Source organism: Anabrus simplex, chromosome 3 (assembly GCF_040414725.1).
Source record: "Anabrus simplex isolate iqAnaSimp1 chromosome 3, ASM4041472v1, whole genome shotgun sequence".
Lineage (NCBI taxonomy): Eukaryota > Metazoa > Arthropoda > Insecta > Orthoptera > Tettigoniidae > Anabrus > Anabrus simplex.
The window spans coordinates 148,629,923-148,643,942 of record NC_090267.1 but is presented as its reverse complement, the minus strand read 5'-3'; the positions used below and the strand labels follow the sequence as shown (position 1 = coordinate 148,643,942).

General features: G+C 36.8%; 2 protein-coding genes across 5 annotated transcripts in view; one reads left to right on the top strand and one right to left on the bottom strand.

Annotated features, from left to right (window-relative positions):
* Nucleotides 1–14,020, bottom strand: part of LOC136866098 (pre-mRNA cleavage complex 2 protein Pcf11) — a 444,626-nt gene that overhangs the window by 25,977 nt on the left and 404,629 nt on the right. For all 4 annotated transcript variants that reach the window (XM_067142769.2, XM_067142771.2, XM_067142770.2 and 1 more), the window contains one exon: nucleotides 2,871–3,100. In XM_067142769.2, the coding sequence (XP_066998870.2) occupies nucleotides 2,871–3,100 (230 nt within the window). The remainder of the gene's footprint in view (nucleotides 1–2,870; nucleotides 3,101–14,020) is intronic.
* AsnRS-m (asparagine--tRNA ligase, mitochondrial) overlaps nucleotides 1–14,020 on the top strand; it is a 196,657-nt gene that overhangs the window by 163,914 nt on the left and 18,723 nt on the right. The window lies entirely within an intron of this gene.

Genomic DNA, 14,020 nt, shown 5'->3' with positions numbered 1-14,020 from the left:
GAATTCCTCGAGAAATATACTAAACGATCCATCCCAGATGAATCACATACAATATTTCCTTCCATTCACTCCTATATAACAGAACAGCCTAGGTCCAGCTATACCAATTAGTTCGGGACATATGATCGCACGCCTGCCTGCATTCCCAATATTTGTATCGCTCATATTTGTAACATTACTCTCTGATAGTCATGGCTGACTGGTTAGAGAGTCACATTTTAATCAAACTCGTCATCATTTTAATCTGCAGTACAAAAGCTATTTTACTAAATTCAGAGGGCATTATGCCATAAACGAAGCAAATTCCATTCTGAATTTGCAACCGTAACAACTATGACCAATTGCTGGAAACCACATATTTGTAACATTACTCTCTGATAGTCATGGCTGTTTGGTTAGAGAGTCAAATTTTAATCAAACTCAATATCATTTTAATCTGCAGTACAAAAGCTGTTTTACTAAATTCAGAGGGCTTTATGCCATAAACGAAAGCAAATTTCATTCTGAATTTGCAACCGTAACAACTATGACCAATTGCTGGAAACCATATCAATTAAAATTATTTCTGTGTTTTTTATATATATACCAGCTGATGTACCCATGCTTTGCTACGGAATTCTACATTGTATACAGAATTGTAGGTTAGGTAGAGGACACATTGTGAGCAAGACTGTATTGAATTTCATAGCTCTTAACGTTACCCTAGAAACGCAACGGAGAAATCACCAAATGTCTTTTCTCATATGACGACTGCGTTAGGGAATTTTCATTGTAATGGTAGGCCCGCTTGCCTACCATCAGTTGGTAGACACTCACTCTCCACCTGCCTTTTTACATCCTCAGAAAGATTGTCTTAGTAGTTTTCTCAAGTGAAATGAACATAGGTCACTACAATGACCGTCAGTAGTTATGACGCAAGTAAAAGCAATGATTTGACAAGAAATACTCGATCAAATGAAAAACCACACATTTTCTCACTTTTAATGAACAGAACTACGCTGCCAATCTAAAAGTCCAAAGTTCCAAAGCTGGAATGAACCGGGCCGCAGACTGCCGTGATCCGTGAACACTCTTATAGTCTTTTTTCGGGAGTGGGGGGTCGAATAGTGGAGAATCCCAGGGAGAAAACTATGCCCTTTTACTAATCTGTTTCCTAGGAGTACCCGATGAGTCAGAAAATCTCAATTCACTACACTGGCGGTGGAAAAATCTATCAGACTTAGAGGCAATTTTTTCCTCCAAGCCGCAGGAGAAACCCTCTCTTCACTGCTAATTTTGAATAAAATTAATGAAAAATTGAATAAAAGTGAAGAGGAAGAAGCTGTTTTTAAGAAACGGCTCTTTTCAGGATTGAATTTTGAGTTATTTAGTGAATTGTGGTGCTATAATTTGGCATATGCCTAAATTGTAATTCTAGACCAGGTCATACTACTACTACTACTACTACTACTAAGTGATCCTCTGCCTTAAGAGTGCACACTGCTCATTCAAAACAGCGCGTCAGAGTAGGGATCGAATAGGTGGAATACTATGATGAAACAGTGAGGTACGTTCCAGCAGTACGGTATCAGAAAATGTCTGAACCAGAGGAAGAAGAAAGTTTTCTAACTCCCCAGCTATTTCCTGCCAATATTCAGTCAAGCTGTTATACTCGGTACGCAGCAGTAATCCCATCTATCGGAGTTGAGCAGCAGCATAAGAGACAAAGAACATCACCACAAACAATGGTCAATGAAATGTTATTGTTGATCAATGTCATGCGCTTTCAATATAGTAGGCCTTCACATTTAGTTTTCTTCTGACTCTGAAATACCACTCTTATCATAATCAGTACGGTAAAATTGAATAAAACATAAATGGTCGGAAATTGTATTCTCTATAACTTTTGTTAAGTAGTACTTTTCGATATGTCCAAAACATATGTACTTAAAAATTAAATTTTAGACGCCTTCCCTTAAACTCCAATTTCATCCAGGGGGAATAAAATTGTTTATAACTTAGACTGTAGTTTCTTATTCGCCGACTCTATATACCAACTTTCATTAAATTCTGTTAACCCATTTTCTAGTGGCTCTATGTTGATATGGACTTGGCAACAAAAATACAAATTCATGAATATCTGTGTTATCAAAGCTGGTACGGTAACAATGTATGACATAAATGATCGTAAATTTAATTATATATAACTTTAGTTATGTAGTATTTAGCGATAAGACTGCTAATAATATAAATATTCGAGAATTAAATTTTAGGTCTTCCCCTAAACTACCATTTCACTCAGCATGAGTAAAATGATTTATAGATTAGAGTGTAGTGGCTAATCACCCCCCAACTTCACATACTGATTTTTACTAAATTCTCTCCATCCGTTTTCCCGTGATGTGAGTACATACATACATACATACATACATACATACATACATACATACATACATACATACAGAGACAGACAGAAATTACGGGAAAGTAAAAAGTGCTTTTCCTTGTTACTGTGGACATGACCGATACAGAAATAAAATTCTTTTCAAATTCTGAGCAATGTACAGCCAAAACTCTTATTTTATATATATAGATAAAAGAAAAAAACACTGACTGATCATTGTATCTCTGAAACCCACTAACGTAGGTAGTTTAAATTTTACACAGTGGTTGCTCTCATATGACAGGTGCTCACTACAAAAGGATATGAAAAATTTCACCCTGAAGGTGATGGAAACGGTGGTTAAACCAAGAAAAGCAAAATATTCATTCCTCCGACCCCACCCCCCAAAAAAAAAACAAACACACACACACACCCCCCTGATAACTCGACGCTATAAATTTTATAAAGAAGTAACACTGGAAGTACTGTAATTAAGAGTACAGCTTACCTTAAAGTCTTCGTAACATACAGGATGGTATGTTTTACCCTCAACTCGAATGGCATAGCGAAGATGCCATTCCTCACGTTCTTCATTATAGAATTGTTCAAATTTATCATGACACACATCGCAGAAAGTTTCTTCAGCATTCTCTCCTGCTGGCACGCTAGGAATCTCAACCGGTTCCTTTTCTTCCATTCGACCTTCAGCAGCCTGTTGTGTTTCAAACCAACTTTGAGCTGAAAATAGTTTATTTACATATTATAACATCCATTTTTACCTCTTCAAGCTAAACATGAAATGAAAAAAAATCCCACCAGTGCACTGTTAAACCCACATATAAATAAGCAAGTGTCACAGCCAAGTCTTTGTAATATCTGAGCCATCTCTTTTCAATTAAAGTTGTTTCTCTTTCAGGTGTAATACTGTTACCATAGGTTTTCTCTTTCAGGTAGTTTATAAATTTATTTACTCAAAGTTAGTTCCAGCAGACTGAAGAGCCTAACAGTTATAATTTTTTTTTTTAATTTAAAAAAACTGCCACGTCTCTCAATGCTGTTGAATATTACTCTGTAAGCAATGCTCAGAGATATGTGAAGAAAGAATAATACCCATTCAGTACTTCAAATTAATTCTGGAAGCAAAACACCGAAATAAGTTTGCAAAAAATGAGTCCAATATAGATTGTGTTGCATGCTTTTAGTTTCATGTTTCTTGGAAGGAATTTAGAGCCCATTAAGGTCTGTAGACAGTAAAACACCTTGCTAGCATTTTTAATCTCTATGGTAATTTCAACACGTGTCATATTTCTATAACTGAACATTACTCCTAAAAACTTGAATTGCTTCACTCTTTGATTTGTGTTAGTTTTTAATTTAATTTTGTGTGGCTATTTATAGCTGAGGTTTCCTCTTAAAACATGTAGATTTTGAGATTATGGTTTCTACACAGGTCAACTAGTCTCTCTCCATTTTTGTTTGTTTTCTTACGTGCTGGCTATTTTCCGATGATGTCACAGTATTTCCTTTCTCTGCCTAGTTGAGCGTTGAAGTCGCCTATTAATAATTTTACATAGTGTTTGGGGATGTTATCTATGGTCTGATCCAATGGGTCCCAAAATTCTTCTGTTTCCTCATGGTTTTTTGAGGAGTTGTTTTTATCATTAGTGGGAGCATGGGCATTTATTATAGTATACATTTTATTAGATGCCTTTAAGGTGAGCGTCGAGAGTCGTGGAAACTGTGATTTGAATTCTTGAACCGAGTTTATTATTTTAAGGCTGACCAAAAATCCTGTTCCAAATTGTGGGACATTCTTCATCACTCTATTTATAAAGTCTGTACCCTTGAGATTCCAAGGCATCCTGGTCAGTGTTTCTAATTTCCTGTAATTGTCTCTATAGTTCAACAAATAATACTTTATTTCTATTTCACTTCTTCCTAAGGGAACAATATCATCGGAAATGCAACAACGTTATGATGACTTTTAAGACAAATGTAATATCTACTGTTTATAATACACTGCCGGCCAAAAATCACCTATAACACTTAGGAAAAATTAGGTTTCTGAACTCTATTTTATAATTACAATCATTATTATTTCATTTTTTAAAATTTGATATTGATTACAGTAGAACCTCGATAATTCTAAATCAGTTAATTCAAACTCTCGCCTAATTTGAAGAAGCTCTCATTACCAGAAACATGACGTACGGTTTTGCATGTTATTCAAATTGTATAATTCGAAATATGGATAATTAGTAATTTGAAGACAATGTCGGTCCCATTACCGAAATTCAGATTTTAAATTCAAAACTGCCTATACATGCAAAATGAAAAAGTCTTTTACAGAGTAATTTAAATTCAAAATTTCCCCGCGTTATGAAAGAAAGCATCTTCTGAAACGTGCAGGGGTAGCTTTCCGCACTTTCACTTACTTTGGTGTGTCTACAGTGTGCTTCACATTTGCTCTAAGTTCGAGTGAAATCGTAATTCTTCTGTATTCAGTGTTTTAAGGAACGCCACAATATCACGTAGCAGGCAGTGTGCGGAGAAGCAGAATCCACAAAATTTGGTTGGATGTCAACATTTTTTAATTTTTCAATTAATTCAGAAGTGTAGTAGTGTAGTAATTTTGTTTATTTTTGATCTGTGAAGAGAAAAGATGTGTGTTTTAAGGTTTCTTTTAACAGACGCTGAATTTTATTGGTTGGGTCTTTTTTAATTACAGAAAAGGAAGGATTGTTGAAGAAATCTTTAGTTTTTGCTATGTAGTCGGATTTATCACCTTCGATAACACCATTTACCAACAAGATGATATAGCCATGGGCTCACCAGCTTCAGGCACCTTAGCTGAAATATATATTGATTTCTTGAAAAATACAAAAATCAACAATAATAATAATTTCTCAAACATCTTATTTTGGGCTAGGTTATGTCGATGACACTATAGTTACTTTAAATGAAGAATCGTCTGTGCTAACTCCGCTCTTCTTCTGAACAACATTGACCCTAACATCAAATTTACGCTTGAATCTGAACATAACAAAACCCTTATTTACTTGACTTAACTATTACCAGATATCCTTATTCTTTAACTTACAAAATTTTCAGAAAACCAACTCAAACAGCAACCTCTATCTTGCAAGATTCTACACACCCACAAACACATAAACAAGCTTCCTATAACACCCTAATTTTTCGCGCAATTAACACTCCGATGTCTAAAAAATTTAAATAATGAATTAAACAGCATTAAGTGGATTTAAGAATTCTTTCATAAGCCGTATTATTAATAAATTCAAACACCGCCCCAAAACCACGTTAACAAAGGATAAAACCAAACCAACTGCATTTTCTACCTTTACTTTCTTCCAAAACGCTTATAAATCACCATCATTCTTAAAAAACATAACATGAATATATCTTCTAAAACCAGTAACAGAAATCTTGATTTATTACACAACTCTAATTCAATTAATAAATCTAATGTTTTTTCCAAATCTGTTATTCCAATGCAATAACTGCAGCTCTTCGTATACTGGACAGACAGGATGTAACTTTAATATCAGATACTCTGAACACATCAACACCATAAAATACAACAAATTCTCTGCAATAGGTTAACACATACAAGATTCTAATAATAATTTCACCAGTATTGATAAAGACATAAAAATACTTAAAATTATTAACACTACTGAAAATTGTTTTATACATCTTGACCAATACTTCAACCCCAATTTGAATTTAAATTACATTTCTGAAAAACCCAATATTTTATTCGACTTCCTTATCCGCTTTTTCAAAAATTGCTAAATTTACAAAACCAAATTTAATATTCCAGTCCTTATATAGCTCCCATCAACATTTTCCACTTCCCTCCTGATCCACCTTACACTACTTCACCTACTCATTTATTTCCCTATTCTTCTCTTTATTTTATTCATTATTTTTCTGCTTCAACTTTTTCTTTCATCATTACATTCCTCTTTTTTCATTCTCCCAATTGAATTACGTTTTCTAACATCTCTAATGACTTTGACCACTCTAACTTTCAAATTTATATTTTACGCTATTCTAAGTTCGACCTCAACTCTTACCTTCAAATATATCTCACGCTGTCATTACACTCCTCAACTGTTCCAATATTGCGCTTTTTAGTATTTATTTCTCTTCATAATTGTTTTTTTCTCTATGTCATATGTTTTAATAACTTAATTGATCTAACTTATGAAACTTTTGGAAGCACAGTGCCGATCTACTCTTGAAGAACTTGCTTCATAATACATTTATATATTTGATCTGCGACTTTCTTCATAATTTTTGGATCTATCGACAAGCAGTGCTAATTCCTAAAATTATACAGTGCCTCATGGACTGCAGCTGAACTCTTCAAGAATTTACTCTGTGCTACATTTAGATATGTATTTGATTCTGGACTTCTTCACACACAGTGCTCTCTACCACATCTTAAGAGACTTTTAGAAGCACAGTGCTGATCTACTCTTCGGGAACTTGCTCTGTAGTACATTTGCGTATTTGATCGGTGACTTCTTCATAATTTTTGGATCTATCGACGGGCAGTACTATTCTTTAAAATTATACAGTGTCTCATAAACTGCAATTGAACTCTTCAAGAATTTTGTCAGTACTGTATTTGGATACGTATTTGATTATGGACTTCTTCCCATACACTGCTCTCTAACGCTTATGTCTTACTAACATTCATGATTGACACACAGTATCCTTAAAATTGTACAGTGCCTTATTAACTGCATCTGATAAATGTGTGTGTTATAGTGCTGCATAAACTGCATCCGACGGTATCATCTAAACTTCATATTTTTACCTGTGCATCTTTCAACGCACAGTACTCCCTAAAGGTTTTAGTGCTTCACTATCAGCAACTTACAGAATTCTTTATACTTCGCAATTTATTTATCTGTGCATTGTTTTACACCTATTTGATCGGCTGATGATAAAAAATACAGGTCGAAACCGGTATCAGTTTTAATTAAGTAGGAATGTAAACATACATTTCTTAGTTTAACAGTATTGAAAGGTTGAACCATTTTATACTTTCTTTTAACTTATTATTGTACAGTAATCGAATGAATAAAGCACTTGAACAGGGGAACCAGATTTCTCCTCGTCTTTGAACCATGTTTTTTAATTTCATTACGTGAGGTTATGTTTGCCAGTGAGTTATCCAAGTGCATTATTCGAATACTGTAAATGCACTTTGCTGGATACATTTGGGAAATAGCATTTTTTCATGGCATTTGAAAGGTTTAAACTGTGAATCAAGGTTAATTGCATGCAGTAACTGGTCTTAGAATATTTCGTGATGCAGCAAGGGTTGGCATTTCTGAATTACGAGTTGGTGGTTAATTCAAAATCGCGTAAATAAAAGTCTGATTTTTGTGTCCCAATGATTTCGAATTAACAAGGTTTTATCATATATTGATTAGCTGAAATGATCAGCATTGGTGCTTTCAGTTTAGAGGGTCATGGTTTTGATATCCAGCTGGATGGGGCATTTCAACCACTCCTGGCTAACTCCTCCGACTTGGGGATGGGTGTTTGTGTTTGTCCCTACACACACCTCTTTGTATACAGATAATTCACCATACTACTAATCACCACAGAAATGAGCAATACTGAATACATCCGACTGTAAAACAGAGCCAAGATCACTTGTGTGACACAGTTTACACCCGTGAGGCTATTAGGGTGTGGGAAAAGTGGTGTAAGAAGAAGATGATTTATTGTATTTTTTGGGTTCATTAAATTTATTTGAAAACATCAGCTGTTATGTTTTTCTTGGTCAGCAATGTAGTAAAGGATGATATCATGAGGGGAGAAAAACAACATAAAGGTGTAAAACAGAACACTGATATTTACTGATGATATTGTGATACAGGGGGATGATGAGGCAGAAGTCCACGAGTATCTTCATGCAGTATGGGAATCAGTGAGGAGAAGGACAATCGTGGAAACAAAACAAAGAAAGAAAAAAAAAAAAAAAAGGAAAGGAGCATTAAAAATTGGAAACAAAAACAATTAAGCTGTGTACAACAAGTCTCTATCCCAATTCTTAGGACATAGGATCTTACTGTGGAAGAAATGGCCAAATTAGTAAATGCAATAATAGATGCTCCACTATCATGTCACGCATGATAACAACAAAATATGGCAATTATTCCACTGATACTGCTGTGGGTATAAGATTCTGATAAAATTCTCTTGTTCTCTCTCTCTCTCAATTTTTGTTTACTACGAGGGTTAGGGCATAAATCATGGCAGCTATTTTTTCCTCCACATTTGCACGGTACTATATGTCCTGGAAAACATGACACTCATAGTACCCGGACACAAAATGGGATGGCAGTGCCTTGGACAGGTGATGGGACTTCAGTAGCGAGTCAGGCTCCATCCAGAATGGATGTGTGTGCTGGGCGAGTTGGCCTTGTGGTTAGGAGCGCGCAGCTGTGACCTTGCATCCGGGAGATAGTGGGTTCGAACCCCACTGTCGGAAGCCCTGAAAATGGTTTTCCGTGGTTTCCCATTTTCACACCAGGCAAATGCTGGGGCTGTAACTTAATTAAGGCCACGGCCGCTTCCTTCCCATTCCTAGGCCTTTCCTGTCCCATCGTCGCCATAAGACCTATATGTGCCGGTGCGACGTAAAGCAATCAGCAGAGAGAGAGAGAGCAGAATGGATGTGGCAAGGCAGGAACAGAGTGTGTACACCAAACTGGTCATTCCCAGGCTTTCAATGCCAAAGGTTGTCATAAAGAGCTTGCAGAAACTGTGGGGAATAATGCCCATCTGTATTGAACCGTTGCGAGGTGGTCAGTAGGATTTCAGCACGGACGTAAAACATGCAGCGATGTGCAATGGTCTGGAAGACCTGTTAGCATCTGAAGTGATGTGTCTCATGTGCAGTAATTACCCAGAGCATGGATGAGGACAGGAGGAGGACACTACTCGAGTTACAAGCAAAAACAGGCATTGAAAAGGAACCACACACAGAATTTTTAGGGAAGATCTTCATCTACATAAAATTGCATCATGTTGGGTGCCACATGCATTCACTGATGTCCAAACGTGGACACAGTATGCCATGTGTTCTGACCACTTGGTATGGTAACGGCAGGAAGGTGAGCAAATGCTGGAGAGAACAGTGACTGGATGAACTTTTGGCCAAGGTGTGTGAACTATTTGTCCTCGGCTTCAATTTTCCTACATTGAGCAATCGTTTGTAAGAAAAATACACTCAAAAGTTTTTTGAATTTAAAGCAACAACTCAATACTTTAGCATAGAATAGGGACAACCTGTTACGGGAGAATGTATGAGCGATTCCGAGTTGCTAGTCCTGAGCAAGGATCTTGTAGGCTGCAGTGCAGTGTGCAGGTTATTCACACACAACCACATTATGAGCCTCCTGGCGCCAAAACATCTCCTCGGCCCACTAAACGAACCCTAGAAGTATTCTTATTTGCAAGAAACAAAATGGAGGCACTGTAAAACTCATATTTGCCACCATTTTCTGTGTTGCTAATGGTCAGCTAGAGCTGCCACCTTCGTTGAAAATGAAAAAAAATCGGGCAGTTTAAAATCGTCATGGCGTGCGTCAGGTACTTTTTAATTAGTCACAGGGTGATTAATCGTATCGCACCTTGTGGAGTGTGTGGGATGCTGACCGTTTTTTTGCTTTGTTACAAGCCAGACCTAACCATGACTGTAAATATAGTTTCTGAGTTGGCAGCCTCCTATAGCATGCTGTGACACCGTCAGAGACGCGCAGTGTTGAATTCTAACATCTGTGACATCGTCTGAGCTGCGTGTACTGGATCTCTAACCTATCATCCGCGAAGGGTCTATGGAATCTTTATGAAAATGCAGGTTATCGCTGTAATACCCATATATATCATTAATTTGCAATAAGAGAACTGATCTTAAAGGTTTCAATTATTACAACATATAAAGAAAATTGAAACGAGATGGCGTAAAAGTAATGCTTTTTGTTTTCATCGCATATACCGTGGTTGCAATATTTTGATGCTATTATGTATAGTATGAGCATGCCTGGCTCCATGGCTAAATGATTAGCGCATCCTGGCCTTTGGTCCAGGGGGTCCCGATTGGGTTGGGGATTTTAACTTTCCTTGGTTAATTCAGACTGTTTGCAGGCTGTGTGTACGTGCATGTGGTCACCTTCAGCATTAGAATTCATCATAGGTAGGGCTGCATTTTCATAGACATGTAGGTCGCCTATCACACGTTAACTCGCAAGACCTGCACCAGATCTCTCAGAAGGCCACATGCCATTATTGTTGTTATTGTTATGAGATTTACATAATGAAAAATGTCCAAATACATTACCCGTTTTTTATTATTTTGCCTTCCCTCTATTTTTTATGTTACTCGTATTTATCATTTTCCTACACCCATCATCATTTTACCCCTCCTCCTTGAAAAATGATGCATCGAAGGTTTACTGTGTAGCAGAAATATGGTTGTGCAAAAACTAAAACCCCTGCTTTAGTTCAATACACACAATCTGAGGCAAAAATATTAAATAAGCGAACTTTAGCAAAAAATTCCTTTTATTTATTTGGCTACTGATGGTAGTATGGATTCAGATACAGTTAAACTTTATCCTATAGTTGTTTCTATAATGCTCAGAGGGGCCAAATATCAACCCTTCTGCTGTCATTGTTAAGAGTACTGACGACACAGATGAGGGAATTTTCTCTGTTATCAATAATGAATTGTCTTCTCTAGCCATTCCATGGAAAATTGCTTTTCTTTATAATCTGACAATGCACACACAAAATGATAGGCGCAAGTAAAGGTGTTGCCGTATTTATGAAGGACAGGCATTCTTAAATTTATGTTTCTGTTTATCAACATCTGTGCACAATAAGCAGCGGCGTAGTTATTAGTCAGAGACCTTTTTGATTCAGTTATATTACTATCTTTATTAAAAAATGAAATGGCGTATGGCTTTTATTGCCGGGAGTGTCCGAGGACAAGTTCGGCTCGCCAGATGTAGGTCTTTTGATTTGACTCCCGTAGGCGACCTGCACGTCGTGATGAGGATGAAATGATGATGAAGAAGACACATACAGCCAGCCCCCGTGCCAGCGAAATTAACAAATTAAGGTTAAAATTCCCGACCCTGCCGGGAATCGAACCCGGGACCCCTGTGACCAAAGGCCAGCACGCTAACCATTTAGCCATGGTGCCGGACTATCTTGATAAGTTCTAAGGCAAAACATGTTAAAAGTTCGTCAGGCTATTTGTGGCAAAGGAGGTTACAAAATTTGTTGGTATTCACTGACTCCCACTTCTTCAGCCTATTGAGTTCCTAAGCAGTGGGAAGATTGGACAATCATGTTTTGTAGTGAGCGCCACCATAAAAATTAGAGCATCAAGCAGTTTGAAACTTTATTTCTGAAACAAGATGCTCTAATCATCCATCATCTTTGGAGGAAACTTAATGACCTTCTAACTGACCTATTGGTCAGACCCGTTCTGCCATGTTCTATTCAATCAAAATCTACCTCCCTTTCGAGTGTTGAATTCAAGAAGAGGCGGATACCAGAAAGGCAATGAGGACCTGATGTGATTTTTAATTTTTTAATTTTATATTTGAAGCTATTTCTTTTCAGTTTCAACTCAGTTAATTTATAGCTGTTAGGTTCTTCAGTCTGTCAAAACTAATTTATGAATAAATACATTTAGAAACTACCTGAAAAAGAAAACATACGGCAACAGAATTATACCTGAAAAAGACATAAAATGAAAAATAGAATGACATCTTTCATTCTATATAAGTAATAATAATAACAACGTAAACGTTTCCACCTTTTCAATACTAAAATATATTCACAAAATTATAAATTACACGGTACTAGTTTCAACCCATCTAGGGGTCATCATCAGCCGTATTGGAGCAAAGATCACTTTTGGCTGATGATGACCCCTAGATGGGTCGAAACTAGTACCGTGTAATTTATAATTTTGTGAATATATTTTAGTATTGAAAAGGTGGAAACGTTTACATTGTTATTATTATTACTTATATATTATTCTCAGTTCAATACGGACCAAAAACATGAAATTCATAACCATTAATCTTTCATTCTTGAAGGAACATCATCCGATTTTATCAAAACACACTCAAAAATGTATAAACATTTATGTTTAAGTTCTGTTAAAATCCTTAAGTAATTGAAATTTGGAACTAATCTTAACGAATTTCTCACTTCTCTCCTAAAATATGATAGTTATAAATTAAATGAATCAAAACCGCAAAGAAATGGCTTCAAATATCACAAATTGATTGATGATGATTGATGTTTGTTGTTTAAACGGGCCTAACATCGAGGTCATCAGCCCCTAACAGTACGAAATGAAATGACAAATTAAAAGTTAAAAATCCTCCACTGACCAGAATTTAAAGCGTGAGGATTAAGAATGAATGGATGGATGGATATGAATTTAAAACAATCAGTGGATCCGACCCACAGCGCCTCACATGCACAGAAGTTGGCACAAAACAATAGTATTACTGACCAAGGGACTGCTTCTATAGCACAATGCTGAATCGATTATGCTTATAGTCGAAGCGGGTCTAAAATCCAGGTCATCGGCCCTTCATAATGGTATGTATCGCTAAGAAAATAGAACCATGCTATATGTCATGTTGCGGTACTAATCAAAAGTAGCGTAGATTCACGGTATTCCACACATTATGGTACTATTCACAGGTAGTGTAATGCGCACATGTAACACAGACCTATGGTGTTTCGCACATTGTGACGCTATTTACAGGCAACACAAACCTGCAAAGGCAACGCAAACCTATGGCGTACCTCACATAAGTGGACTAACCACAGGGAATCGTACTATCCCGTGGTATTCCTCACAGAGTGGGAACTGTGCATAGGTAAGGCAGAACCATGGTGTCTCTCATATAGGGATATGAATCACAGATTAGGACCCACAACCCGATTCACACACTGTCACTACTAATCACAAACCTATTGCGTACCTAACATAGCGTTACCACGCGCAAGTTAATGCGACCTATGGTGTTCCCTGCGTGATGGTACTAATTACAAGAAGTCTCATGGTTCTAATTTGATCATCCCTTAGTTGCACCTTTTAGTCGCCTCTTATGACTGGCAGGAGATACCGTGGGTGTATTCTTCGTCTGCGTCCCCCACCCACAGGGGGTAATATCGCAAATTATTCAACCAGTCAGGCAAATTAAAAACCCAAAAGACTCGAGGCATTCCGTGTTAAAATAGAAGTGGACAAATGAAAAAGTGAAACTTCATCAGTACTTTCCTCATTAGCACGTTTTCCCGCTTAGCACTCATAAATTCGTATCTGCCGTCCCATATGAAAGAAACGTGATTTCCAATCGGGTAAGATCGTCACCACAGATGCATGATTACAGAAAAAGGCCTTAAATTCCTGAACTTCACAGGATAAGTTTCACCTTTGTGGAACAAGCTGTTAGCCCCAGGAATGTTCAGTTTTGCTTGCTGGTTTACAGCAAGATTGCTTTATAACACAGAGAGCCTATTTGTGCTTGTATTTCGCATTCCATTCAGAAATTAAAAATTTATTGTGTGTTG